Source organism: Rana temporaria, chromosome 6 (assembly GCF_905171775.1).
Source record: "Rana temporaria chromosome 6, aRanTem1.1, whole genome shotgun sequence".
NCBI lineage: Eukaryota > Metazoa > Chordata > Amphibia > Anura > Ranidae > Rana > Rana temporaria.
In genome coordinates, this window is record NC_053494.1 from 10,429,978 (window position 1) to 10,454,714 (window position 24,737).

Consider the following 24,737-nt stretch of genomic DNA (forward strand, 5'->3'; position numbering starts at 1 on the left):
ATGGCGCCATGGAGGGGGCGGGGACATGTCACAGAGCGCCGAGGGCGGGGCTGACGCTGAACAGGAGGTGGGTGCTAGGCGGAGCCTTTTACCTGATGGAGAAAGCTTTGGGCGTGTACTAGCGCGCCCCGCCAATACACGCAGGGTGGGCGGAGCGCGGGACCCCGGGTCTGAAGGTTTAAACATGGCGGGAGAGATCGGGCGGGAGATGCGGCCCTTCGTCCGGCAGCTCTTCCAAGGCAGTCCGGATCTCAGGTGCGGCACCGAGCGGGCACGTGACTGGGCGGACCGGGGGGGAGGTGACGTCAGGGATTGCGGAGACCCCTGAATGACGGCTGATATGAGGCTTGTTGACGTCAGGGTGATGCATTGCGGGAAGAAGGGCAGCTACTGCCTGATTATTAATTATGCCGGGTGACCAGAGCTCAGTGTACGGAACTGGGGGGTCATGTGACATCAGAGCGTTACCATAGCAACTGCCCACCCTCCTTGGTTTTATTGGCTGCTTTTAGGTTGCCACAGGCAACGAATACAAGGGGGGAGGGGTGTGATGTAGGAGTGGGCTGTCAGGGTGGGCGGTGACATCAGAGTGGGCTGTCGGGGTGGGCGGTGACATCAGAGTGGGCGGTGACATCAGGGTGGGCGGCGACGTCACAGTGGGCTGTTGGGGTGGGTGGCGACGTCACAGTGGGCTGTTGGGGTGGGCGGTGACATCAGAGTGGGCGGTGACATCAGAGTGGGCTGTCGGGGTGGGCGGTGACATCAGGGTGGGCGGTGACATCAGAGTGGGCTGTCAGGGTGGGCGGTGACATCAGAGTGGGCTGTCGGGGTGGGCGGTGACATCAGAGTGGGCTGTCGGGGTGGGCGGTGACATCAGGGTGGGCGGCGACGTCACATTGGGCTGTTGGGGTGGGCGGCGACGTCACAGTGGGCTGTTGGGGTGGGCGGCGACATCAGAGTGGGCTGTCGGGGTGGGCGGTGACATCAGGGTGGGCGGTGACATCAGAGTGGGCTGTCGGGGTGGGCGGTGACGTCAGAGTGGGCTGTCGGGGTGGGCGGTGACGTCAGAGTGGGCTGTCGGGGTGGGCGGTGACGTCAGAGTGGGCTGTCGGGGTGGGCGGTGACATCAGGGCGCGGACATCCAGAGTGACCTGTCGGGGTGGACGGTGACACCAGAGTGGGCTAGGGTAGAAAACCCAGTACAGGAGCCGGGGGTTGGGATCTAGTTTCCTGACCTCAGAATGGGTGGAGAACCCAGTACAGGGGTCGGGATCTAGTGTACTGACCTCGGGATGGGTGGAGAACCCAGATCAGGAGCCGGGGGTCGGGATCTAGTGTACTGACCTCGGGATGGGTGGAGAACCCAGTACAGGGATCGGGATCTAGTGTACTGACCTTGGGATGGGTGGAGAACCCAGTACAGGGGTCGGGATCTAGTGTACTGACCTCGGGATGGGTGGAGAACCCAGTACAGGGGTCGGGATCTAGTGTACTGACCTCGGGATGGGTGGAGAACCCAGTACAGGGATCGGGATGGGTGGAGAACCCAGTACAGGGGGTCGGGATCTAGTGTACTGACCTCGGGATGGGTGGAGAACCCAGTACAGGGGGTCGGGATCTAGTGTACTGACCTCGGGATGGGTGGAGAACCCAGTACAGGGATCGGGATGGGTGGAGAACCCAGTACAGGGATCGGGATCTAGTGTACTGACCTCGGGATGGGTGGAGAACCCAGTACAGGGTTCGGGATCTAGTGTACTGACCTCGGGATGGGTGGAGAACCCAGTACAGGAGCCGGGGGTCTTCTCATTGAATAGTGTCAGGAATAGAAATTTGGTTATTTTTGTGCAAAGAAAACTTTATCTGGCTGCTGAGTGAAACGACCACAATGTCCCTGCTCCCTGTAGACTGTGATGGAGGAGGAGCTGGAGAGAGAGGAGTATACGGGGAGGAGCTGGAGAGAGAGGAGTATACGGGGAGGAGCTGGAGAGAGAGGAGTATACGGGGAGGAGCTGGAGAGAGAGAGAGAGAGGAGTATACGGGGAGGAGCTGGAGAGAGAGGAGTATACGGGGAGGAGCTGGAGAGAGAGAGAGAGAGAGGAGTATACGGGGAGGAGCTGGAGAGAGAGGAGTATACGGGGAGGAGCTGGAGAGAGAGGAGTATACAGGGAGGAGCTGGAGAGAGAGGAGTATACGGGGAGGAGCTGGAGAGAGAGAGAGAGGAGTATACAGGGAGGAGCTGGAGAGAGAGGAGTATACAGGGAGGAGCTGGAGAGAGAGGAGTATACGGGGAGGAGCTGGAGAGGGGAGTATACGGGGAGGAGCTGGAGAGAGGGGAGTATACAGGGAGGAGCTGGAGAGAGAGGAGTATACGGGGAGGAGCTGGAGAGAGAGGAGTATACGGGGAGGAGCTGGAGAGAGGAGTATACAGGGAGGAGCTGGAGAGAGAGGAGTATACGGGGAGGAGCTGGAGAGAGGGGTATACGGGGAGGAGCTGGAGAGGGGAGTATACGGGGAGGAGCTGGAGAGAGGGGTATACGGGGAGGAGCTGGAGAGAGGAGTATACAGGGAGGAGCTGGAGAGAGAGGAGTATACGGGGAGGAGCTGGAGAGAGAGGAGTATACGGGGAGGAGCTGGAGAGAGAGGAGTATACAGGGAGGAGCTGGAGAGAGAGGAGTATACGGGGAGGAGCTGGAGAGAGAGAGAGAGGAGTATACAGGGAGGAGCTGGAGAGAGAGGAGTATACAGGGAGGAGCTGGAGAGAGAGGAGTATACGGGGAGGAGCTGGAGAGGGGAGTATACGGGGAGGAGCTGGAGAGAGGGGTATACAGGGAGGAGCTGGAGAGAGGAGTATACAGGGAGGAGCTGGAGAGAGAGGAGTATACGGGGAGGAGCTGGAGAGGGGAGTATACGGGGAGGAGCTGGAGAGAGGAGTATACGGGGAGGGGCTGGAGAGGGGAGTATACGGGGAGGAGCTGGAGAGAGAGGAGTATACGGGGAGGGGCTGGAGAGGGGAGTATACGGGGAGGAGCTGGAGAGAGAGGAGTATACGGGGAGGGGCTGGAGAGGGGAGTATACGGGGAGGAGCTGGAGAGAGGGGAGTATACGGGGAGGAGCTGGAGAGAGGGGAGTATACGGGGAGGGGCTGGAGAGGGGAGTATACGGGGAGGAGCTGGAGAGAGGGGAGTATACGGGGAGGGGCTGGAGAGGGGAGTATACGGGGAGGAGCTGGAGAGAGGGGAGTATACGGGGAGGAGCTGGAGAGAGGGGAGTATACGGGGAGGGGCTGGAGAGGGGAGTATACGGGGAGGAGCTGGAGAGAGGGGAGTATACGGGGAGGGGCTGGAGAGGGGAGTATACGGGGAGGAGCTGGAGAGAGGAGTATACGGGAGGAGCTGGAGAGAGAGGAGTATACGGGGAGGGGCTGGAGAGGGGAGTATACGGGGAGGAGCTGGAGAGAGGGGAGTATACGGGGAGGAGCTGGAGAGAGGGGAGTATACGGGGAGGGGCTGGAGAGGGGAGTATACGGGGAGGAGCTGGAGAGAGGGGAGTATACGGGGAGGAGCTGGAGAGAGGGGAGTATACGGGGAGGGGCTGGAGAGAGGGGAGTATACGGGGAGGGGCTGGAGAGGGGAGTATACGGGGAGGAGCTGGAGAGAGGGGAGTATACGGGGAGGAGCTGGAGAGAGGGGAGTATACGGGGAGGGGCTGGAGAGGGGAGTATACGGGGAGGAGCTGGAGAGAGGGGAGTATACGGGAGGAGCTGGAGAGAGGGGAGTATACGGGGAGGGGCTGGAGAGAGGGGAGTATACGGGGAGGAGCTGGAGAGAGGGGAGTATACGGGGAGGAGCTGGAGAGAGGGGAGTATACGGGGAGGAGCTGGAGAGAGGGGAGTATACGGGGAGGAGCTGGAGAGAGGGGAGTATACGGGGAGGAGCTGGAGAGAGGGGAGTATACGGGGAGGAGCTGGAGAGGGGAGTATACGGGGAGGAGCTGGAGAGAGGAGTATACGGGGAGGAGCTGGAGAGGGGAGTATACGGGGAGGAGCTGGAGAGGGGAGTATACGGGGAGGAGCTGGAGAGGGGAGTATACGGGGAGGAGCTGGAGAGGGGAGTATACGGGGAGGAGCTGGAGAGGGGAGTATACGGGGAGGAGCTGGAGAGGGGAGTATACGGGGAGGAGCTGGAGAGAGGAGTATACGGGGAGGAGATGAGTAGATGGGAATCCCGGGAGGAGCTGGAGAGGGGAGTATACGGGGAGGAGATGAGTAGATGGGAATCCCGGGAGGAGCTGGAGAGAGAGGAGTATACGGGGAATCCCGGGGAGGAGCTGGAGAGAGAGGAGTATACGGGGAGGAGATGAGTAGATGGGAATCCCGGGAGGAGCTGGAGAGAGAGGAGTATACGGGGAGGAGCTGGAGAGAGAGGAGTATACGGGGAGGAGCTGGAGAGAGGGGTATACGGGGAGGAACTGGAGAGAGAGGAGTATACGGGGAGGAGCTGGAGAGAGAGGAGTATACGGGGAGGAGCTGGAGAGAGGGGTATACGGGGAGGAGCTGGAGAGAGGGGTATACGGGGAGGAGCTGGAGAGAGAGGAGTATACGGGGAGGAGCTGGAGAGAGAGGAGTATACGGGGAGGAGCTGGAGAGAGGAGTATACGGGGAGGAGCTGGAGAGAGAGGAGTATACGGGGAGGAGCTGGAGAGAGAGGAGTATACGGGGAGGAGCTGGAGAGAGGGGTATACGGGGAGGAGCTGGAGAGAGAGGAGTATACGGGGAGGAGCTGGAGAGAGGAGTGGACAGGCATTTGGGTGCTATAAAAAACCCTTCAATGGTCAAGGCGGTGATGCTCTTTTGTTTCTGGTTTCTGAACTATTAATGGCGGTTAATGGCGGCGGGTGGTAACGAGTATTCTCTTCTCCCCCTCTGCAGCGTCCTCTCCCAGTCTGTGGTGCGCTCCAAGTTCCTGGATCATTGTAAGCGATCGTCTCTGACTGCAGAGGAGCGCCAGACACTGAAGAAGATCGTGGAGGAAGAGCTGCTGAGGATGCAGGTACCCAACCCCTCCCCCTCCCCGCTTCTTATCAGAGGGATTTTACAAGGCGGGGGAAAACCCTTTGGCGCTCCTTTACATTTCGGGTTTTTTTTTTTTCCCTCTTTTTTTTCTCCTTTGTTATTCTTTATATATATATTTTTTTATGAATGAGTTGTAGAGCCGAGATAAACGCCAGTCATGGGACTCGCCCCGGGCGCAGTTGGCTTGGTTACATCTCTCTCGATCTTTTTTTATCACCGTCTACTTAGATGATCGTTTCTAGAAATAAGCTTCAGGAGGGCGCCTAGCCAGAGGTGGCGCGCTCGCCCGTCCTCTACGCGTAGTCGGCATTCATCAGAATCTCCCGCTGCCCCCTGAGCACGGAACTTGTCAAGTCTCTATTAGAATCTCACTTGAGTTGCCCTTCTGCACGGCGCACTGCGTGAACTCTGACTAGTACTGCCCGGATAACACCCGGCATGTACCCGTACAAGACGGTGTCCCCTCCCCCGAGTTCCTCCGACCCCTCCATCTTCATTTCCTTCCCTTTGATTGGCTGTGACTTTCTCAATGTCTGTCTTCTACGCAGAGGCCCAGATTCAGGTACTTTTGCGCGATATTTGCGGGGGAGCAGGGCAACGATTTTGCCCTGCGCCCCCGCAAATATTTTGCGCTGCCCTCGATTCACGGAGCAGTAGCTCCGTAAATTGCGAGGGCGCGCCGGCAAAATTGCCCGGCGTAAGCGCGCGCAATGTAAATGATCCCGCCGGGGCCGAGCGTACAGCGCATGCTCCGTCGGGAAACTTTCCCGACGTGCATTGCGGCAAATGACATCGCAAGGACGTCATTTGCTTCAAAGTGAACGTGAATGGCGTCCAGCGCCATTCACGAATCACTTACGCAAACAACGTGAAATTCAAATTTCACGTCGCGGGAGCGGCGGCTATACTTTAGCATTGGCTGCCCCTACTATTAGAAGGTGCAGCCTTGCGCTAAAGTTGCCGTACGTAAACTCCGTACCTGGCTTGCGCGGGGCCCGCGCAAGTTTGTGAATCAGTTGGTAGTATGCAATTTGCATACTACACGCTGATCACAATGGGAGCGCCCCCTAGCGGCACACGCAAGAATGCAGCCTAAAATCTGCGAGGCATAAGAGACTTATGCCGCGCAGATTTTAGGCTGCAGTCGGTGTAACGAGGTTCCTGAATCAGGAGCACTCGTTACACCGGAGCAAGTAAGCAATTGCGCCGTGTAACTTATGGTTACACGGGCGCAATTGCTTCTTTAATCTGGGCCAGAGTGTTTCCTCCACTGTGTCTCCAGCAAAAAATCTGTTTTATTCCTGTAGGAGAGGACCGAGTCTGTAATGGCGGCGGCGGACAACTTTTTTTTTTTTTGTGTGACTGCGACATTATGGCGGACACATTGGACACTTTTGACACATTTTTGGGACCTTTGTCATTTTTTCAGCAAATAGTGCTATAAAAATGCACTGATTACTGTGAAAATGAAACTGGCAGTGAAGGGGATAACCACTATGTGGCGCTGTGGGGGTTAAGTGTGCCCTAGTGAGTGATTCTTACTGTAGGGGGCGTGGCCTGGTGTGACACGTCACTGATCATCGTTCACCATGACAGGGAACAGACGATCATTGATACTGCCACTAGGAAGAACACTTGCCTCTCCCCATTCTTCAGCTCTGTGACCCGATCGTGGGACACCCCGTCGGTGATCGGGTTTGCGGGCACGGTCACAGAGCTCAGGACTGGGCCTCGAGCGCGCGACCTGCTTCCTGTGAGCCCAGGATGTCATGGACACACCCCCTCTCCCCCTTCCTGTGAGCCCAGGATGTCGTGGTCGCACCCCCTGCTTCCTGTGAGTCCAGGATGTCGTGGTCGCACCCCCTGCTTCCTGTGAGTCCAGGATGTCGCGGACGCACCCCCTGCTTCCTGTGAGTCCAGGATGTCGCGGACGCACCCCCTGCTTCCTGTGAGTCCAGGATGTCGCGGACGCACCCCCTGCTTCCTGTGAGTCCAGGATGTCGCGGACGCACCCCCTGCTTCCTGTGAGTCCAGGATGTCGCGGACGCACCCCCTGCTTCCTGTGAGTCCAGGATGTCGCGGACGCACCCCCTGCTTCCTGTGAGTCCAGGATGTCGCGGACGCACCCCCTGCTTCCTGTGAGTCCAGGATGTCGCGGACGCACCCCCTGCTTCCTGTGAGTCCAGGATGTCGCGGACGCACCCCCTGCTTCCTGTGAGTCCAGGATGTCGCGGACGCACCCCCTGCTTCCTGTGAGTCCAGGATGTCGCGGACGCACCCCCTGCTTCCTGTGAGTCCAGGATGTCGCGGACGCACCCCCTGCTTCCTGTGAGTCCAGGATGTCGCGGACGCACCCCCTGCTTCCTGTGAGCCCAGGATGTCGTGGTCGCACCCCCTGCTTCCTGTGAGCTCAGGATGTCGTGGTCGCACCCCCTTGCTGTGAGTCCAGGATGTCGCGGTCGCACCCCCTGCTTCCTGTGAGTCCAGGATGTCGCGGTCGCACCCCCTGCTTCCTGTGAGTCCAGGATGTCGCGGTCGCACCCCCTGCTTCCTGTGAGTCCAGGATGTCGCGGTCGCCCCCCCTGCTTCCTGTGAGTCCAGGATGTCGCGGTCGCACCCCCTGCTTCCTGTGAGTCCAGGATGTCGCGGTCGCACCCCCTGCTTCCTGTGAGTCCAGGATGTCGCGGTCGCACCCCCTGCTTCCTGTGAGCCCAGGATGTCGCGGTCGCACCCCCTGCTTCCTGTGAGCCCAGGATGTCGCGGACGCACCCCCTGCTTCCTGTGAGTCCAGGATGTCGCGGTCGCACCCCCTGCTTCCTGTAATCCCAGAATATCATGGACGCACCCCCTGCTTCTTGTGAGCCCAGGATGTCGTGGTCGCACCCCCTGCTTCCTGTGAGCCCAGGATGTCGTGGTCGCACCCCCTGCTTCCTGTGAGCCCAGGATGTCGTGGTCGCACCCCCTGCTTCCTGTGAGCCCAGGATGTCGTGGTCGCACCCCCTGCTTCCTGTGAGCCCAGGATGTCGTGGTCGCACCCCCTGCTTCCTGTGAGCCCAGGATGTCGTGGTCGCACCCCCTGCTTCCTGTGAGCCCAGGATGTCGTGGTCGCACCCCCTGCTTCCTGTGAGCCCAGGATGTCGTGGTCGCACCCCCTGCTTCCTGTGAGCTCAGGATGTCGTGGTCGCACCCCCTTGCTGTGAGTCCAGGATGTCGCGGTCGCACCCCCTGCTTCCTGTGAGCCCAGGATGTCGCGGACGCACCCCCTGCTTCCTGTGAGTCCAGGATGTCGCGGTCGCACCCCCTGCTTCCTGTGAGTCCAGGATGTCGCGGTCGCACCCCCTGCTTCCTGTGAGTCCAGGATGTCGCGGTCGCACCCCCTGCTTCCTGTGAGTCCAGGATGTCGCGGTCGCACCCCCTGCTTCCTGTGAGTCCAGGATGTCGCGGTCGCACCCCCTGCTTCCTGTGAGCCCAGGATGTCGCGGACGCACCCCCTGCTTCCTGTGAGTCCAGGATGTCGCGGTCGCACCCCCTGCTTCATGATATTCTGGGATTACAGGGACGCACCCCCTGCTTCCTGTGAGCCCAGGATGTCGTGGTCGCACCCCCTGCTTCCTGTGAGCCCAGGATGTCGTGGTCGCACCCCCTGCTTCCTGTGAGCCCAGGATGTCTTGGACGCACCCCCTTGCTGTGAGCCCAGGATGTCGTGGTCGCACCCCCTGCTTCCTGTGAGCCCAGGATGTTGTGGACAAACCCCTCCCCCTTTTTGCTGTGAGCCCAGGATGTCGTGGACGCACCCCCTGCTTCCTGTGAGCCCAGGATGTCGTGGACACACCCCCTGCTTCCTGTGAGCCCAGGATGTTGTGGACAAACCCGCTCCCCCTTTTTGCTGTGAGTCCAGGATGTCGTGGACGCACCCGCTTCCCCGTTCCTGTGAGTCAGGGGCATCATGGTTTCAGGATTGTGTTTATCATAAGAGTTGCTTTGAATCTGACTGCATGTGAGGAATTAGAAGTGCAAAATGTGGTCCTGAATACACCACCTGGCATACTGTAGGCCTTGTTGCATCTTATGATGACGTTCTCTCTAATTTTCCCATCCCCCCCACAGGACGAGGATGCCAGCGATGACGAGCCTTTGATTAATATGCAGAAGAGGGCACGGCAAGACAGCGGAGATGACGTAAAGGAGAGCGCGGAGCCGCCTGGGAAAAGGAGGAAACCGCTAGTAGATGGTAAGCAATAATTTTATTATAAATTTTTTATTTATTTTTTCCCAGACACCCTAGAACAGTGATGGAGAACTTCGGCACCCCAGATGTTTTGGAACTACACTTCCCATGATGCTCAACTACACTGCAGAGTGCCTGAGCATCATGGGAAATGTAGTACAAAAACATCTGGGGTGCCAAGGTTCTCCATTGTGCCCATTTGTGGAATGGCGACAAACTTTGACCTTCAAAAATCTCCATAGGCGACATTTAACATTTTTCTACGGGTTACCAGTTTTGAGTTGGAGGAGGTCTTGTGCTAGAATTATTGCTCTCGCGCTAACAAACGCAACGATAGCTCACGTGTGTGGTTTGAACACATGTGGGCGCGACTTGCGTATGCATTCGCTTTGGCGCGAGCAGGGAGGGACGATGTGTTTATTTTTACTTTTTTTTTTTTTTTTTGAGAAAATAATTCAATTCGGATGGCTGCACTCCAACGATTATTTTTTGGGTTAAGTGCAAAAGATGCAAGCAAAACTTTTTATTTTTACTGTCCCTTTTTTAAAAAAAAACAAAAATTTGAATCCTTTTTTTTTTTTTTTTTTTTTTTTTTTAACCTATTGCAAGGGATGTAAACATTCCTTGTAATAGAGAAAAAGAAAGACAGGACCTCCTTAAATGTGAGATCTGGGGGTCAAAAAGATCTCACATTTTACACTTGAATGCAATAAAAAAAGTGATCTTGTGGCGAATCTGCTATGGTTTACAGTAGGTATAGGTGATTTTTTTTTTTTTTTTTTTTCACAGATCCGGTTATTTGTATGTTTTTCCTCTATCATGTGTGTTTTTTTTTTTTTTTTTTTGCCAAATATTTACCTGCAGAAAGATGCTCCAGTGTGATGATTTAGCGCATGGGTCTTCAAACTATGGCCCTCCAGTTGTTCAGGAACTACAATTCCCATCATGCCTAGTCATGTTTGTGAATGTCAGAGTTTTACAATGCCTCATGGGATGTGTAGTTCCGCAACAGCTGGAGGGCCGTAGTTTGAGGATCCCTGATTTAGCGTATACTGTCCTTGATGTTGCCTGGCTTAGGAGATACCAAGCTATACCTCCACCCTCGTCCGCTCTTTTAGCATTGAGACACTAGACCAGTGATGGGGAACCTCGGCACCCCAGATGTTTTGGAACTACATTTCCCATGATGCTCATGCACTCTGCAGTGTAGTTGAGCATCATGGGGAAATGTAGTTCCAAAACATCTGGGGTGCCGAGGTTCACCGTCACTGCACTAGACTGACCCTCTATGAATTTTTTATTTATTTTTTTGCTCCTTTTTTTTTTTTTTGTTAGGCATTGAGTCAGGAGAGGACTCCGGGATTGAGCAAAGAGATGCCAAGAGAATGTCCAGCAGTTCCCCAGAGGCTCCAACTTCCAAAAAAGGGGACGTGACCCCACAGAAGATGGAACAAGACGTAGAGAGTGACAGTGATGGCAAAGAGGTCCTGTCTGAGGAAGGCGCAGGCGACAAGAGTAAGAAAAAGCAGGGAACAGGACCGCAAAATCCATCCGCAAGAAAGAGCGCGGTAAAGGCTGAGAATTCAGAATTGAGCAGCGGCGACGAGGACGTTACTTCCAAAAAAAAGCTGAATGAGGAATCCGATGGGGAGGATGAAGAGCCCCCTGAAAACAAAAAGACTTTGCACTCTGACAGCGAAGACAGTGATGGAGCAAAAAATAAAAAGAGCGCGCAGAGTGAGGATTCCGACAGCGAGGAAGAAATGACACTTTCCAAACTGAAAACCTTGGAGGCTGAAAGGAAGGAGAAATCCACGGACAGCAAGGATAAGCCGAAGAAAAAGGTCCAAGCCAAACCGAAACCCAAACCGAAGCCCAAACAAGCTGCTGCCAAGCCAGGGAAGAGACCACAGAAGAAAGAGATGGCCCACGAAAGCGAGGCAAGCAGTGAAAACGAGGATGAAGAGAAGGGGAAGGGTAAGAAAGACAGCGATGAAGAGGGAAGAAAGAAGGGACAGAAAAAAGAGAGTGATGGTGAGGAGGAAAGTCCAACCAAAAGGAGAATGAAGACGACCATGCTAAGAAAAGTGAGCGCACTGAAAGCAAGTAACAAGAGGGAGAGTGCGGCCAAGAGAAAGCCAAAGGAGGAGAGCGACAGCGAGGAGGAGGAGAGCGACAGTGAGGAGGAGGAGGAGTACACGCCCAAGAGGAGAGTAAAGGCTGCGCCGAAAAAACAGAGCGACAGTGAGAAGAAGCGCACACCCAAGAGGAAAGTAAAGGCTGCACCGAAAAAACAGAGCGACAGTGAGGAGGAGGAGGAGGAGTACACGCCCAAGAGGAAAGTAAAGGCTGCATCAAAAAAACAGAGCGACAGTGAGGAAGAGAAGTACACGCCCAAGAGGAAAGTAAAGGCTGCATCAAAAAAACAGAGCGACAGTGAGGAGGAGAAGTACACGCCCAAGAGGAAAGTAAAGGCTGCACAGAAAAAACAGAGCGACAGTGAGGAGGAGTATACGCCCAAGAGGAAAGTAAAGAAGACTGCTTCCAAGAAACGTAGTGACAGCAAGGAGGCAGACAGTCCAGCTAAGAGAGCACCAAGGAAGGCCACATCAAAACAATATAGTGAGAGCGAGGAGGAAGAGAGTCCGGCCAAGAGGACAGCAAAGAAAACCACATCAAAGAAACATAGTGACAGTGAAGAGGAAAAGAGTCCGGCCAAGAGGACAGCAAAGAAAAACTCATCAAAGCAATCTAGTGAGAGCGAGGAGGAAGAGAGTCCGGCCAAGAAACAGTCTCTTAAAGACAGTGACAGTGAGGAGGAAGAGAGTCCGGCCAAGAAACAGTCTCTTAAAGACAGTGACAGTGAGGAGGAAGAGAGTCCGGCCAAGAAACAGTCTCTTAAAGACAGTGACAGTGAGGAGGAAGAGAGTCCGGCCAAGAAACAGTCTCTTAAAGACAGTGACAGTGAGGAGGAAGAGAGTCCGGCCAAGAAACAGTCTCTTAAAGACAGTGACAGTGAGGAGGAAGAGAGTGCGGTCAAGCCTGCATCATCAAAGGCCAGCGACAGCGAGGAGGAAAAAAAGAGCCCAGCAAAAGCATCTAAAGAGAGTGATAGTGATATGGATGAGGATGACAAGAGTTCAGTGAAAAAAGGATCAAATAAAGAGACTGACAGTGAAGGAGAAGAGCGTTCTGCAAGGAAAAAGAAGAGCAGCAGCGAGGAGGGCACCAGAAGAAAGGAAAAATCGACCAAGCAAACCAGCAGACCGACTGGGACCAAAAAAACAGCCAATGACAAAGCGGAACGCAGCAAAGGTGGGAAGGGTAAGAAGGCGTCAAAGGGCAGCGACTCCCATGACAGCGATGAGATGAGCAAGGATAAAGGCAAAGATGACAAAGACAGCGATTTGTCTGACGTGTCCGAAGATGGCAAAAAAGGCAAAGATGCCAAGAAGAACAGCAAGGTGAGCTGTGCAATGCACTAATCTTACTCATTCCCTTTTTAAATAATGAAATTTGCAAGCTGGCTGTATCTCTGGGACACTCCAGTGATGAGTTCCCAGCTGAGGTTTGTGTCTCGGCCTCGCCCGCAAAGCTCCAGTTTTGTACTTGTGTCTTTGCCTGTCCCAGAAGACCCCAAAAGCAAGTTCCCCTCTGTAGTTGGTGTCTCTGACCCTCCCACAAGACGTAGATGGAGAGATCCCGAACGTAGTTGGTGTCTCTGACCCTCCCACAAGACGTAGATGGAGAGATCCCGAACGTAGTTGGTGTCTCTGACCCTCCCACAAGACGTAGATGGAGAGATCCCGAACGTAGTTGGTGTCTCTGACCCTCCCACAAGACGTAGATGGAAAGATCCTGAACGTAGTTGGTGTCTCTGCCCCTCCCACAAGACGTAGATGGAGAGATCCCGAACGTAGTTGGTGTCTCTGACCCTCCCACAAGACGTAGATGGAAAGATCCTGAACGTAGTTGGTGTCTCTGCCCCTCCCACAAGACGTAGATGGAAAGATCCTGAACGTAGTTGGTGTCTCTGCCCCTCCCACAAGACGTAGATGGAAAGATCCCGAACGTAGTTGGTGTCTCTGACCCTCCCACAAGACGTAGATGGAAAGATCCCGAACGTAGTTGGTGTCTCTGCCCCTCCCACAAGACGTAGATGGAAAGATCCCGAACGTAGTTGGTGTCTCTGACCCTCCCACAAGACGTAGATGGAAAGATCCCGAACGTAGTTGGTGTCTCTGCCCCTCCTACAAGGTTCCAATGGCCAGTAACTGGCTGTAGCATGGGTCCCGCCCCTCACGCACTGCTCCAATAGAGTTTCTCCAATGTTGGTGTTTCTGCCCCTTCAACAAAACTCCAGTGCAGAGTTCCTGGCCGTACAGATTTAGTTTTTGTGTCTGCCTCTCCTACAAGGCTCCAATGGAGGGCTCCCAACTGTACTAGGTTTCTCTGTTCCTCCCATAAGTCTCCAATGCAGAGTTTCCATTGGATTGTGTCTCTGCCCCTCCCTCAAAACTCCAATGGCGAGTTCCCATCAGATTGTATCTCTGCCCCCTCCCTCTGTTTGTATCGCTGCCCCTTACACAAGACTTCAATGCAGAGTTCCCATCTGATTGTGTCTCTGCCCCTCCCACAAGACTCCAATGGAGTGTTCCCAACTGTAACATGTGTCTCTGCCCCTCCCACAAGACTCCAATGGAGTGTTCCCGACTGTACCATGTGTCTCTGGCCCTCCCGCAAAACTCCAATGGTGAGTTCCTATCTGATTGTGTCTCTGCCCCTCCCACAAGACTCCAATGGAGTGTTCCCAACTGTAACATGTGTGTCTGCCCCTCCCACAAGACGTAGATGGAGAGATCCCGAACGTAGTTGGTGTTTCTGCCCCTCCTACAAGGTTCCAATGGCCAGTAACTGGCTGTAGAATGGGTCCCGCCCCTCACTCACTGCTCCAATAGAGTTTCTCCAATGTTGGTGTTTCTGCCCCTCCCACAAATCTCCAGTGAAGAGTTCCTGGCCGTACAGATTTAGTTTTGTGTCTGCCTCTCCTACAAGGCCCCAATGGAGGGCTCCCAACTGTACTAGGTTTCTATGTCCCTCCCACAAGACTCCAATGCAGAGTTTCCATTGGATTGTGTCTCTGCCCGTCCCTCAAAACTCCAATGGCAAGTTCCCATCAGATTGTATCTCTGCCCCCTCCCTCTGTTTGTGTCTCTGCCCCTCCCACAAAGCGACAGTAGCAAGTTTCCCCCTAATGGAGGACCCAAGAGAAAGCAGCATGTAAGGCACACATCATGAAGCCTCTATTCTGTAAGCTCACTCCTTTCCTGCCGTCCTTTAGAGCACCTCCAAGGAAGATCACCCGCACATCATTCGGCTGAAGAAATACATCGTGTCCTGCGGGACTCGGAGGAACTACAAGAAGCTGTTTCAGAACTGCAAATCTGTGAAATCCATGGTGGAGGTGCTGAAGAAGGAGCTGGAGGACCTGGGGGTGAAAGGTGAGCCGTTGTGTATCGCTTATCAGGCCTGTTTGTTAACCACTTAAGACCCGGACCTTTAGGCAGGTAAAGGTCCCGGACAGTTTTCGCTTTAACTGACAATTGCGCGGTCTCGCGACGTGGCTCCCAAACAAGATTGACGTCCTTTTTTTCCCCACAAATAGAGATTTATTTTGGTGGTATTTGATCACCTCTGCGGTTTTTATTTTTTGCGCTATAAACAAAAATAGAGCGACAAATTTTAAAAAAATGCAATATTTTTTACTTTTTTCTATAGGAAATATCCCCCCCCAAAAAAAAAAAAAAATTTCCTCAGTTTAGGCCGATACGTATTCTTCTACATATTTTTGGTAAAAAAAATCGCAATAAGCGTTTATCGATTGGTTTGCGCTAAATTTATAGCGTTTACTAAATAGGGGATAGTTTTATTGCATTTTTATTAGTTGTTTTTTTTTTACTACTAATGGCGGCGATCAGCGATTTTTTTTTTTTTTTTTTTTTTTTTTTTTTTTTTTTTCGTGACTGCGACATTATGGAGGACACTTTGGACAATTTTGACACATTTTTGGGACCATTGTCATTTTCACAGCAAAAAATGCATTGTTTACTGTGAAAATGACAATTGCCGTTTGGGAGTTAACCACAAGGGGGCGCTGAAGGGGTTAAGTGTGACCTCATGTGTGTTTCTAACTGTAGGGGGTTGTGGCTGTAGGTGTGACGTCATTGATTGTGATTCCCTATATCAGGGAACACACGATCGATGACGGCGCCACAGTGAAGAACGGGGAAGCCGTGTTTACACACACCTCTCCCCGTTCTTCAGCTCCAGGGACCGATCGCGGGACTCATCGGTGATCGGGCCCGCGGTCATGGAGCTTCAGACCGGGTCGCGGGAGCGCGCCCACGGCTGGGCACTTAAAGAGGACGTACCTGTACGTGCTTGTGCCATTCTGCCAACGTATATGTGCAGGAGGCGGTCCTTAAATGGTTAATAGAGGAAACCTGTCCAGAGAAATGCCCGGGGCTTTTTGGGGGAACGTGGGATTTCCTCCCATGATGCAATGTTCCGGCCTAGTGGCAAATCGGGCCCCGTGTCATTAGGAAGGGGAGACTTTAACCTTTGTGTAAGCTGCAATGTGAATCTTGCACATGAGTATTGGGGATTGGGCTTTTAAATCGCTTTTCAACCGCCGTACATCCTTAACCAGTAGCCGACCGCCCGCCGTCGTTATACGTTGGCTGTTTGAAGAGGAATATCGTTGTTATGGCAGCAGATGGCTTCCATAACCCCGGTATGCTCTCCTTCAGCGGGCGGTCGGCTGTGAACCATCTCATAGACATCAATGCAAATTCGCCCCTCCGGCGTATCGAGCGTCGGGCGTTTTGCTGCCTAGGTGTGAATGGGCTGTTTAAACCCAAAACCGTCTTTGGAAGCCTCTGGGGTGTCATGAAAAGGCCCCGAACCTCTGACACCGAGTGACGGCTCTTTGCTTTCTAACGCAGGAAATCCGAGTCTGGAAAAGTGCCGCATCGTGCGACTGAAGAGGGAGGAGGCGGCTGAGCTGGCCGAACTGGACACCAGTAACATCATCGCTGTGGCCGGTGAGAATCAACATCCTTCTACCACATTTTATTGTTGTGTAAAGAGTACTAACTCGGATCAGCCAATCAAATCTTACTCTGCTATAGGCAGGTCCGTGAGAAATGAATTCTGATTGGTTGCTGACTGCCACCCTATGGAGGCCCCCCCCAAGCCCCAGGCCGACAGCCGCCCCCGCCCCCAGCCTGACAGATGCTCTATGGAGACTCGTGCCTCTTCACCCACACCACCACCCCCCCAGGTCTGACAGCCGCTCTATGGAGACACATGCCCCCCACCGACCAATAGCCATGGAGATGCCCCCCCAGGCCGACAGCTACTCTATGGAGACATGTCCGTCCCCCCACCCCCCAGGCCTGACAGCCACCCTATGGAGACTCCTAACCCCCCAGGCCTGACAGCCACCGTATGGAGACTTCTCCCCTGCCCCCCCCCAGGCCGACAGCCGCTCTATGGAGACACGTGTCGTCGTCCCCCAGGCCTGACAGCCACCCTCTGGAGACTCCTAACCCCCAGGCCTGAGAGCCACCCTATGGAGACTCCTCCCCTGCCCCCCCCCCCAGGCCGACAGCCGCTCTATGGAGACATGTGTGTCTCCCCCCCCCCCCCCCCCCCCCCCCCCTGGCCTGACAGCCACCCTATGGAGACACTTGAACCCACCCCCCCCCCCCCCCCCATCCTGACATTAAGGGTTTTAGGCAGCTATGTAAAGATCACTGCTGGTCCCTTTCACCAGCCATGATCTGCCTGCATTGCACAGAGACCCAGTGATATTATTGGGTTTATAATGAAAACGGAAAAGTTTTAATTTAAAATGTCACTTAATGATGTTGGGGCGCGGTGGGGGTCAGGGAAGGTAACCAGCTTCCTATCCTTTTTATTAGGACAAAATGATGACTCACAGAAAACACAATCGCTCCACTTTAATTATTATTTATTTATGAAGAGATGAAGCCGGCCTTTTGTCCCTTCTCATGGCTGAGCGATCTCTTAGAGCTGTAATCGGAGTGAGCGGCGGCCGGAGGGATACAAAGAGGGATTGTTCTGGGTATAAATCATATATGAAAGGACGTTGTGAGCTCAGGACTCCCGCCAGGACTTCTCCTTTATTTAGAGATGGGAGGGCTTAGAACCCGTCAGGATCTGATTGACGTCCGTGTCCCCCCTCCATGTACGACGTCCATGTCCCGTCCCTCCCCCCCCCTCCATGTAGACGTCCTGTCTGGGTGTCAAATTGCTAGTAAACATTGAGGTTGTCGATTTTTATAATTCTGCAAATGCTTGTTGCCTGGCTGTCAAAGCCGTTGTCTGGCTTCAATGACTCTCAGACCTGAACATAGTATGCCGGGGCAGAAGACTTCCAAGGAAGACCCGAACAGCCAGGCAACTAGCATCTTCCAACAGGTCATCAATGGCATCTCCCCATATTTCCTTTTAGGTAAGGAGTCTCTACACGGGGACAAGAATATAGCCAGATAAGTGTGGGGAGCCCCCGGATATCGTGTACTGTGCAGTTTAGTGGCTCACCGAGCAACATTGACTTCCCCGGGCCATGCACCTCCAAAAACAAATCGCCAGTGACCCCATTTTCCTCCTCACAGGTTGCTTTGTCTCCCCTTTTTTATTTTGCTCCTTGCCCTGACCTAAATAATCCCACTCTCCCCCCTCCACAGATGTATACCTTCCACAATCCGACAGCCACGGTTGTTTACATCCAGTGGTGAACGGCTCCCTCTGCTGGCCAGGCCTGCACATGGGACTTTTCTATCTTCATCTCCCGGCCAGAAGATGGCCATATTGGAAGTCCATTGGGCTGTGCAGGACAGGTGCAGCCAGGAGAGGGTGCCATTCACCGTTGGATGTAAACAATGAAGGTTGCAAGGTGGAGTGGGACTGTTTTAGATCAGGGCAAAATACTCCTTTTCCTTTCCAAAAGTGTTCCCCTTCCAGAATAGTCAAGGTTTGGGTGGTGCCAGGATGAGATGGATGGAACATGGGGGAGGATGAGGTTCAGGGGCATTGGGTAGTGCTTTCTGCAGACATTGGGTGACAGCAGGGATGGTGGTGGTGCAGGAATGTTGTTGAGATTGGGGAACGTTTTTATACAGTGGCATAGCTGAGAGGAGGGTTAAATGATAGAGCGAGTAACCTGGGCAAAAGGGTAGCAGAGGACAGCGGTAGGCGCGGTGATGGGGGCAGGCTTGGGGGGGGGGCAGGTGCAGCATTTAGGGGGAAAAGGGGGACAGATGAGTGTGGGCAGAGGGGGCCAGATGCGGCAATGAGGGCAAAAGGGGGCAGGAAGGGCAGAATGCTATAGCAATGCAGAGGGCGACAGGCACGTTGGTGTGGGCAGAGGGGGCCTAGGTGCGGTGATGAGGGCAAAAGGTGTCAGGAAGGGCAGAGGGCTGTAGCGATGTAGAGGGCGGCAATGAGAGGGGAAAAGGGGGCAGATGAGTGTGGGCAGGAAGGGCAGAGGGCTGTAGCGATGTAGAGGGCGTCAGGTGTGGGGGGGAGAAAGGGGCAGATGAGTTGCGGCGGTGTGGGCAGAGGGCGGCAGGCACGTCTGTGAAGACAGAGGGTGGCGGTGTGGGCAGAGGGCAGCAGGTGCGTTGGTGTGGGCAGAGGGCGACAGGCACATCCGTGAGGACAGGGGGTGGCGGTGTGGGCAGAGGGCGGCAGGTGCGTTGGTGTGGGCAGAGGGCGGCAGGTGCGTTGGTGTGGGCAGAGGGCGGCAGGTGCGTTGGTGTGGGCAGAGGGCAGCAGATGCGTTGGTGTGGGCAGAGGGCAGCAGATGCGTTGGTGTGGGCAGAGGGCGACAGGCACATCCGTGAGGACAGAGGCTGGCGGTGTGGGCAGAGGGCGTCAGGCACGTCCGTGTGAGCAGAGGGCAACGTGGACATCCGTGAGGACAGAGGGTGGCGGTGTAGGCAGAGGGCGGCAGGTGTGTTGGTGTGGGCAGAGGGTAACGGGCACGTCCGTGAGGACAGAGGGTGGCCGTGTGGGCAGAGGGCAGCAGATGCGTTGGTGTGGGCAGAGGGCGACAGGCGCGTCTGTAAGAACAGAGGGTGGCGGTGTGAGCAGGTGGCAGCAGATGCCACTATGAGGGCATAGGGGGCGTGGGCAGAGATTTAACACATAATCTGTCTTCCCTCCCCCAGGACGCCCCCGGCGCCGTAACACCTGGAACCCCTATAAGGCTTCCTCGTCTCTTGACGCTGCTCTTCCTCCCACCTACCGCAAGGAGCTGTCCTCTGACTCCGAGGCGGAGGAAGGACCCCCCCGCAAGAAGAAGCCCATGGATTGGTCCGGTTTAAAGGGCATCATCAGTGACGATGGCGACAGCGAATAATCTATGCTTCTTGCCTATTTTAGGACATCTGAGAACATGTGACTATTCTTTCTGCAGACAAATCTGTATTCCTTTCTAGCGCCCCTTAGTGATGGATCAGCAGAACTGCAAGCTGAAAAGTAAGGTCGCAGTAATTTTATCATTGTGCCAAAATTCTTCATTTGGATCTGTTACCTGCAAGAACCACTTAGTTTTTTGTTTTCTGGAGGTTGGAACAGAACGGAGCCTGTGAATTGTACCATGTCTGAGGCACACATTGCCTCACGTCTCATCCATGTGATGAGTCCCTGGCAGAGATCTAGACTTCAATGAACTGTTGGTGCCAAATGAAGGATCTTGAACAAGTAAAGGGAATCTTGGTTGCGGAGACTTGGACACTTTTGATGAACAAATGGGTTTCTTTTAAAGCAGTGATCATCATCCCTGTCCTCAGGGCCCACTAACAGGCCAGGTTTTATGGATTACCTTGGGGAGATGCAGACTAGAATACTGCAATCACTGAGCAGAAAATTTATATCACCTGTCATGTATTTCAGTTATCTTGCAAACCTGGCCTGTTAGTGGGCCCTGAGGACAGGGTTGATGTAGGCGCCATCTTGGATTTTTGTTGTTTTTCTTTTCTTCATTCACTATAAATCGGAATAGGTGGGAACTCTCCTGTAAATAGCCACTTCTCCAACATCTCAGTTCTTGAGGCTTGTCCACAAAAGATAAAGGTCATGGTGGGTTGTCAGTTTCATTAAAGTGCACTGTAAAGTACAGCTATCCTTGTTTTTGCAACCCCCCCCCCCACCCAACCCAACCTATACCTTGATTTGATGGCCGTGTCCTTCAGCGCTTATTTACATTCTGCATCGCAAGACTTCAGTGTCCCAGCTGTGGCTGCACATTGCAGAAGCAAAGACTTCTATGAGGCCGAGTTCCTATTGGAAACCGTCCCATGGAAGTCTATGGGGACGTAACGCGTAGGTGCAGGACACTAAAGACTTGAAACGCCGGATGTGAACAAATCGTGGAACAGTAGCCATCAGATCAAGGTAAGTATGAATCCGTGGAGGGGGGTGGGTGGGTGGGTTGGTTGGGTAGGATCAAGCACCTGAGCGTTTTGTAGCTTAAAGCCTCTCAACAAGCAAAATCACATTCATTTCAATGGTTGATGCTCAGATGTGAAATGAATGAGAGATTTTGAGCTACAAAACGCTCAGGTGTGCAGTCTTTAACAACTTCTTCTTTCACCCCCTTCCTATGACCTTGTCCCAGAGCGAGAGCAACCTGCCTCTATAGTTCAACTTTAACCAACTCCCGGGCGGCGGGAGTCTGTTAAAGTTGAACTATAGGCAATTTGTTTTTCTTTCAATTTGGATAGAGTAACGGAGGGTTATAACCCCTGTCAGTTTTTTTTTTTCCCCTGCCATCTCTGTCCCATTGTTTGGGATTTCCCTTCACGTCCTGTCCCATAGCCAAACAGGAAGTAAGAGGAAATCCCTGCAAAGTAAGGTCATTCCTTGGGGACCCCGCAAGTCACCAGAACTAGCGTCCTTATCCCCCAAAACGTAGGATTTTCTTTCAATGATGGTGAACTGGCGAAATTGGGTGAATCTCCCCAACAGGGGCACAGACGGCAATAAAAACTGACAGGGGTTCTAATCCCTCTCCACTCTATCCAAACCTAAAAATAAAAGTTTTGCCTTTTAGTTCTAGTTTGGAATCTATCGAGAGCAGGGGGTGGGAAACCTGTGGTCCTCCAGCTGTTGTGGAACTACAAGTCCCATGAGACATTACAAAACTGACAGCCGCAAGCATTTGACTCCCAGAGGCACGATGGGACGTGTGGTATACGCCTCCCAGGGGCGCGATGGGACGTGTAGCATACGAGTCCCAGGGGCGCGATGGGACGTGTAGCATACGCCTCCCAGGGGCGCGATGGGACGTGTAGCATACGCCTCCCAGGGGCTCGATGGGACGTGTAGCATACGCCTCCCAGAGGCACGCTGGGGCGTGTGGCATACGCCTCCCAGAGGCACGCTGGGGCGTGTGGCATACGCCTCCCAGGAGCACGATGGGACGTGTAGCATACGCCTCCCAGGAGCACGATGGGACGTGTGGCATACGACTTCTAGAGGCGCGATGGGACGTGTAGCATACGCCTCCCAGGGGCACAATGGGACGTGTGGCATGCGACTCCCAGGGGCACGATGGGGCGTGTAGCATGCGACTCCCAGGGGCACGCTGGGGCGTGTAGCATACGCCTCCCAGGGGCACACTGGGGCGTGTAGCATACGACTCCCAGGGGCACGATGGGGCGTGTAGAAAATATATGGGGTACCCGTGCTTAGGATGTAGATGTGGGAAAGAATATAATAAAATTAATTTTAGAATATAAGACTGCAGCCCCCCCTCTTATGTATCTCCAAGAGGATACAAATATAATGGGAAAAAATTGGGGTGTGGGATGGGGCGTGTAGCATACGACTCCCAGAGGCACGATGGGACGTGTAGCATACGACTCTGAGGCACGATGGGACTTGTAGTTCCACAATAGCTGGAGGGACAGTTTGCCCAATCCTGATCTAGAGGTGTGTGTGTGTTTTTTGGGTCGAAGATCATGTGGAATTAAAACATTTTTTTATTGAAGTATGTGTCCTTGTTGGGGGTGGTCACGCTCTTGCCCTAGGGGACCTTTTGTTACCATGGTGGGAAATCCAAAATGTCACCGGGACAGTCTTTCAATTGGTGTAAGGGTGGATTCCCTCTCACTTCCTGTTGTGTCTCCAGCACAGGAAGTGAAATCTCTCCACCAGGACAAAAAAAAAAAACACCCCTTCCAGAAGTTCTAATCAAAAATAAATAAAAAGTTGTATATGTTCTTTAGGATCTCTACCTTCATTTTTTATATATATCTTTTCTTTTGCAAGCCTCCTGCCCACCCAAGTGTAAATGGCTTTATAAAGCCATAAAACTATTTGTGTAATAGAAAAAAAATAAAAAGTCGCAATGGCCTCCCGACACAGGAGGCAAAATATTAAGTTACTGTGGCTTTGGGCAAAGCTGGTAGCTTAAAATCCCCATAGGAATGCACTCCAGCCTGTTGCAAGAGATTTCCCGCTCCTAGCTCCCACCAGCGCGTTTCGTCAGCTTTGCCTGGAAGTTGAGCCAAGATGACTCTTTTTGTCAAATGGCTTTTTAAATCAATTTTTGCATTGGGGTGGGAGGGGGGGGGGTGTGGCAAAACAAACCTGAACCTTCCATTTGCCCTGTTAGGTGTTTTCAATATGCCACCTGCTTTCCCATCCTCCATTCCGATGTGTTCTTGTTCTCTTCCCATTCATCTGTCTTTGTTCTAGTCTGTTATTTTTGTTGTTTTTTTGTATACATTTTTTTTATGTCAAATTTTAAGGCTTTATTAAAAAAATAAAAGTTGAAGCTTTTGTCATTTTCTATTTTATTTTATTTAGAAATATACATATATATCGCACCCACATCAGGAAAAAAATAAGTATCCTATTCTGAGTTATGTGGCACTCTGATATCGTTTTTTTATATATATAATTTTTTTTTAAAGTAAATAAAATTTCACGATCTGAAATGTTTTACACTATAAAATAAAAAGCAAAAGGGCGTTAGTCACAGGAAAGCCACCCACACGCCATTATTCCCTGACAGAATGGTGCCGGAGCGCGCTCTTCACAAGGTTACACCAGTAAGAAGTAACTGTTATCTAGCGGGTTATTGTTATTGAATGGTTATTGATCTGCTACTGCGGGGGAGGGGAGGTGTGAGTAATTATTGGTCCATACAGCCATCCGTTGGGTCTATCCTGTGGTTGGAGAGAAGAGGAAAAGTGTCCTTTAAAGGAAAGCTGTCATGAGATAATATGGGGCTTCTGTCGCTGGGCTTCTCATGAAAATGCTAGTTGCCTGGTTTTGCTGGTGATATACTCCCCCCCCCCCCCCCCCCTCCTCCTCAATAAGTTGAGTCAGTGATCTAAAACAAGCCTGGAGATTGTAGATGGTTCTGCTGTTTGCTCCCTGGTTTGTTTTGAGTCTAACTTAAATGTTGAAGCTAGAAATGATTTCTAGACCGTGGTCTCCAAACTGTGGCCTAACGGCCAAATGTGGCCCTTTGCTTGTTCTTGTCTGGCCCTTGGGGCACTGTTCCTCTCCCCCACACACTGACGTCAAGGGCGGGGGCGCTGTTCCTCCCCCCCCACACTGACGCCAAGGGCAGGGGCGCTGTTCCCCCCCCCCCACTGACACCAAGGGCGTGGGCGCTGTTCCTCCTCCCCCCCACACTGCCGCCAAGGGTGGGGGCGCTGTTCCTCCCCCCCACACTGACACCAAGGGTGGGGGCGCTGTTCCTCCCCCCACACTGACGCCAAGGGCAGGCGCGCGCTGTTCCTCCCCCACACTGACGCCAAGGGCGGGCGGGCGCTGTTCCTCCCCCACACTGACGCCAAGGGCGGGCGGGCGCTGTTCCTCCCCCAGACTGACGCCAAGGGCGGGCGGGCGCTGTTCCTCCCCCAGACTGACGCCAAGGGTGGGCGGGCGCTGTTCCTCCCCCAGACTGACGCCAAGGGCGGGGGAGCGCGCTGTTCCTCCCCCAGACTGACGCCAAGGGCGGGGGAGCGCGCTGTTCCTCCCCCAGACTGACGCCAAGGGTGGGGGGTGCTGTTCCTCCCCCAGACTGACGCCAAGGGTGGGCGGGCGCTGTTCCTCCCCCAGACTGACGCCAAGGGCGGGGGAGCGCGCTGTTCCTCCCCCAGACTGACGCCAAGGGTGGGGGGTGCTGTTCCTCCCCCAGACTGACGACAAGGGCGGGGGGTGCTATTCCTCCCCCACACTGACGAGGCACTATTCCATTTACTGTTCCTCCCATTGACACCAATGATGGGGCGCTGCTTCTTCCATTGACTGGCCATAATTACTGACCCCAACGATACAAAGAACTGTTCCTCCCACTGACACCAACAATAGTGCATAATTTTT

At 53.6% G+C, this 24,737-nt stretch overlaps 1 protein-coding gene across 2 annotated transcripts; it reads left to right on the forward strand.

Annotated features, from left to right (window-relative positions):
• The first annotated feature begins 122 nt into the window (after nucleotides 1–122).
• HIRIP3 (HIRA interacting protein 3) lies at nucleotides 123–20,242 on the forward strand. 2 transcript variants are annotated; one of them, XM_040356123.1, is made up of 8 exons: nucleotides 123–255; nucleotides 4,931–5,051; nucleotides 9,182–9,305; nucleotides 10,638–12,067; nucleotides 12,119–12,766; nucleotides 14,644–14,803; nucleotides 16,307–16,405; nucleotides 19,562–20,242. In XM_040356123.1, the coding sequence occupies exons 1-8, from the start codon at nucleotides 185–187 to the stop codon at nucleotides 19,750–19,752; spliced, it is 2,844 nt and encodes a 947-aa protein (XP_040212057.1). In that variant the 5' UTR covers nucleotides 123–184; the 3' UTR covers nucleotides 19,753–20,242. The 2 variants fall into 2 exon arrangements, with proteins under 2 accessions (XP_040212057.1, XP_040212056.1); XM_040356122.1 differs by having other exon boundaries at nucleotides 125–255; nucleotides 10,638–12,766.
• The last annotated feature ends 4,495 nt before the right edge of the window (nucleotides 20,243–24,737 follow it).

Excerpts from the sequence above, each read along its gene's own strand:
- HIRIP3 (XM_040356122.1), top strand. The coding sequence starts at position 185 with ATGGCGGGAGAGATCGGGCGGGAGATGCGGCCCTTCGTCCGGCAGCTC. Across the intron at positions 9,306-10,637 it reads GAGGAAACCGCTAGTAGATG|GCATTGAGTCAGGAGAGGAC; the intron begins GTAAGCAATAAT and ends TTTTTTTGTTAG. Across the intron at positions 12,767-14,643 it reads ATGCCAAGAAGAACAGCAAG|AGCACCTCCAAGGAAGATCA; the intron begins GTGAGCTGTGCA and ends GCCGTCCTTTAG.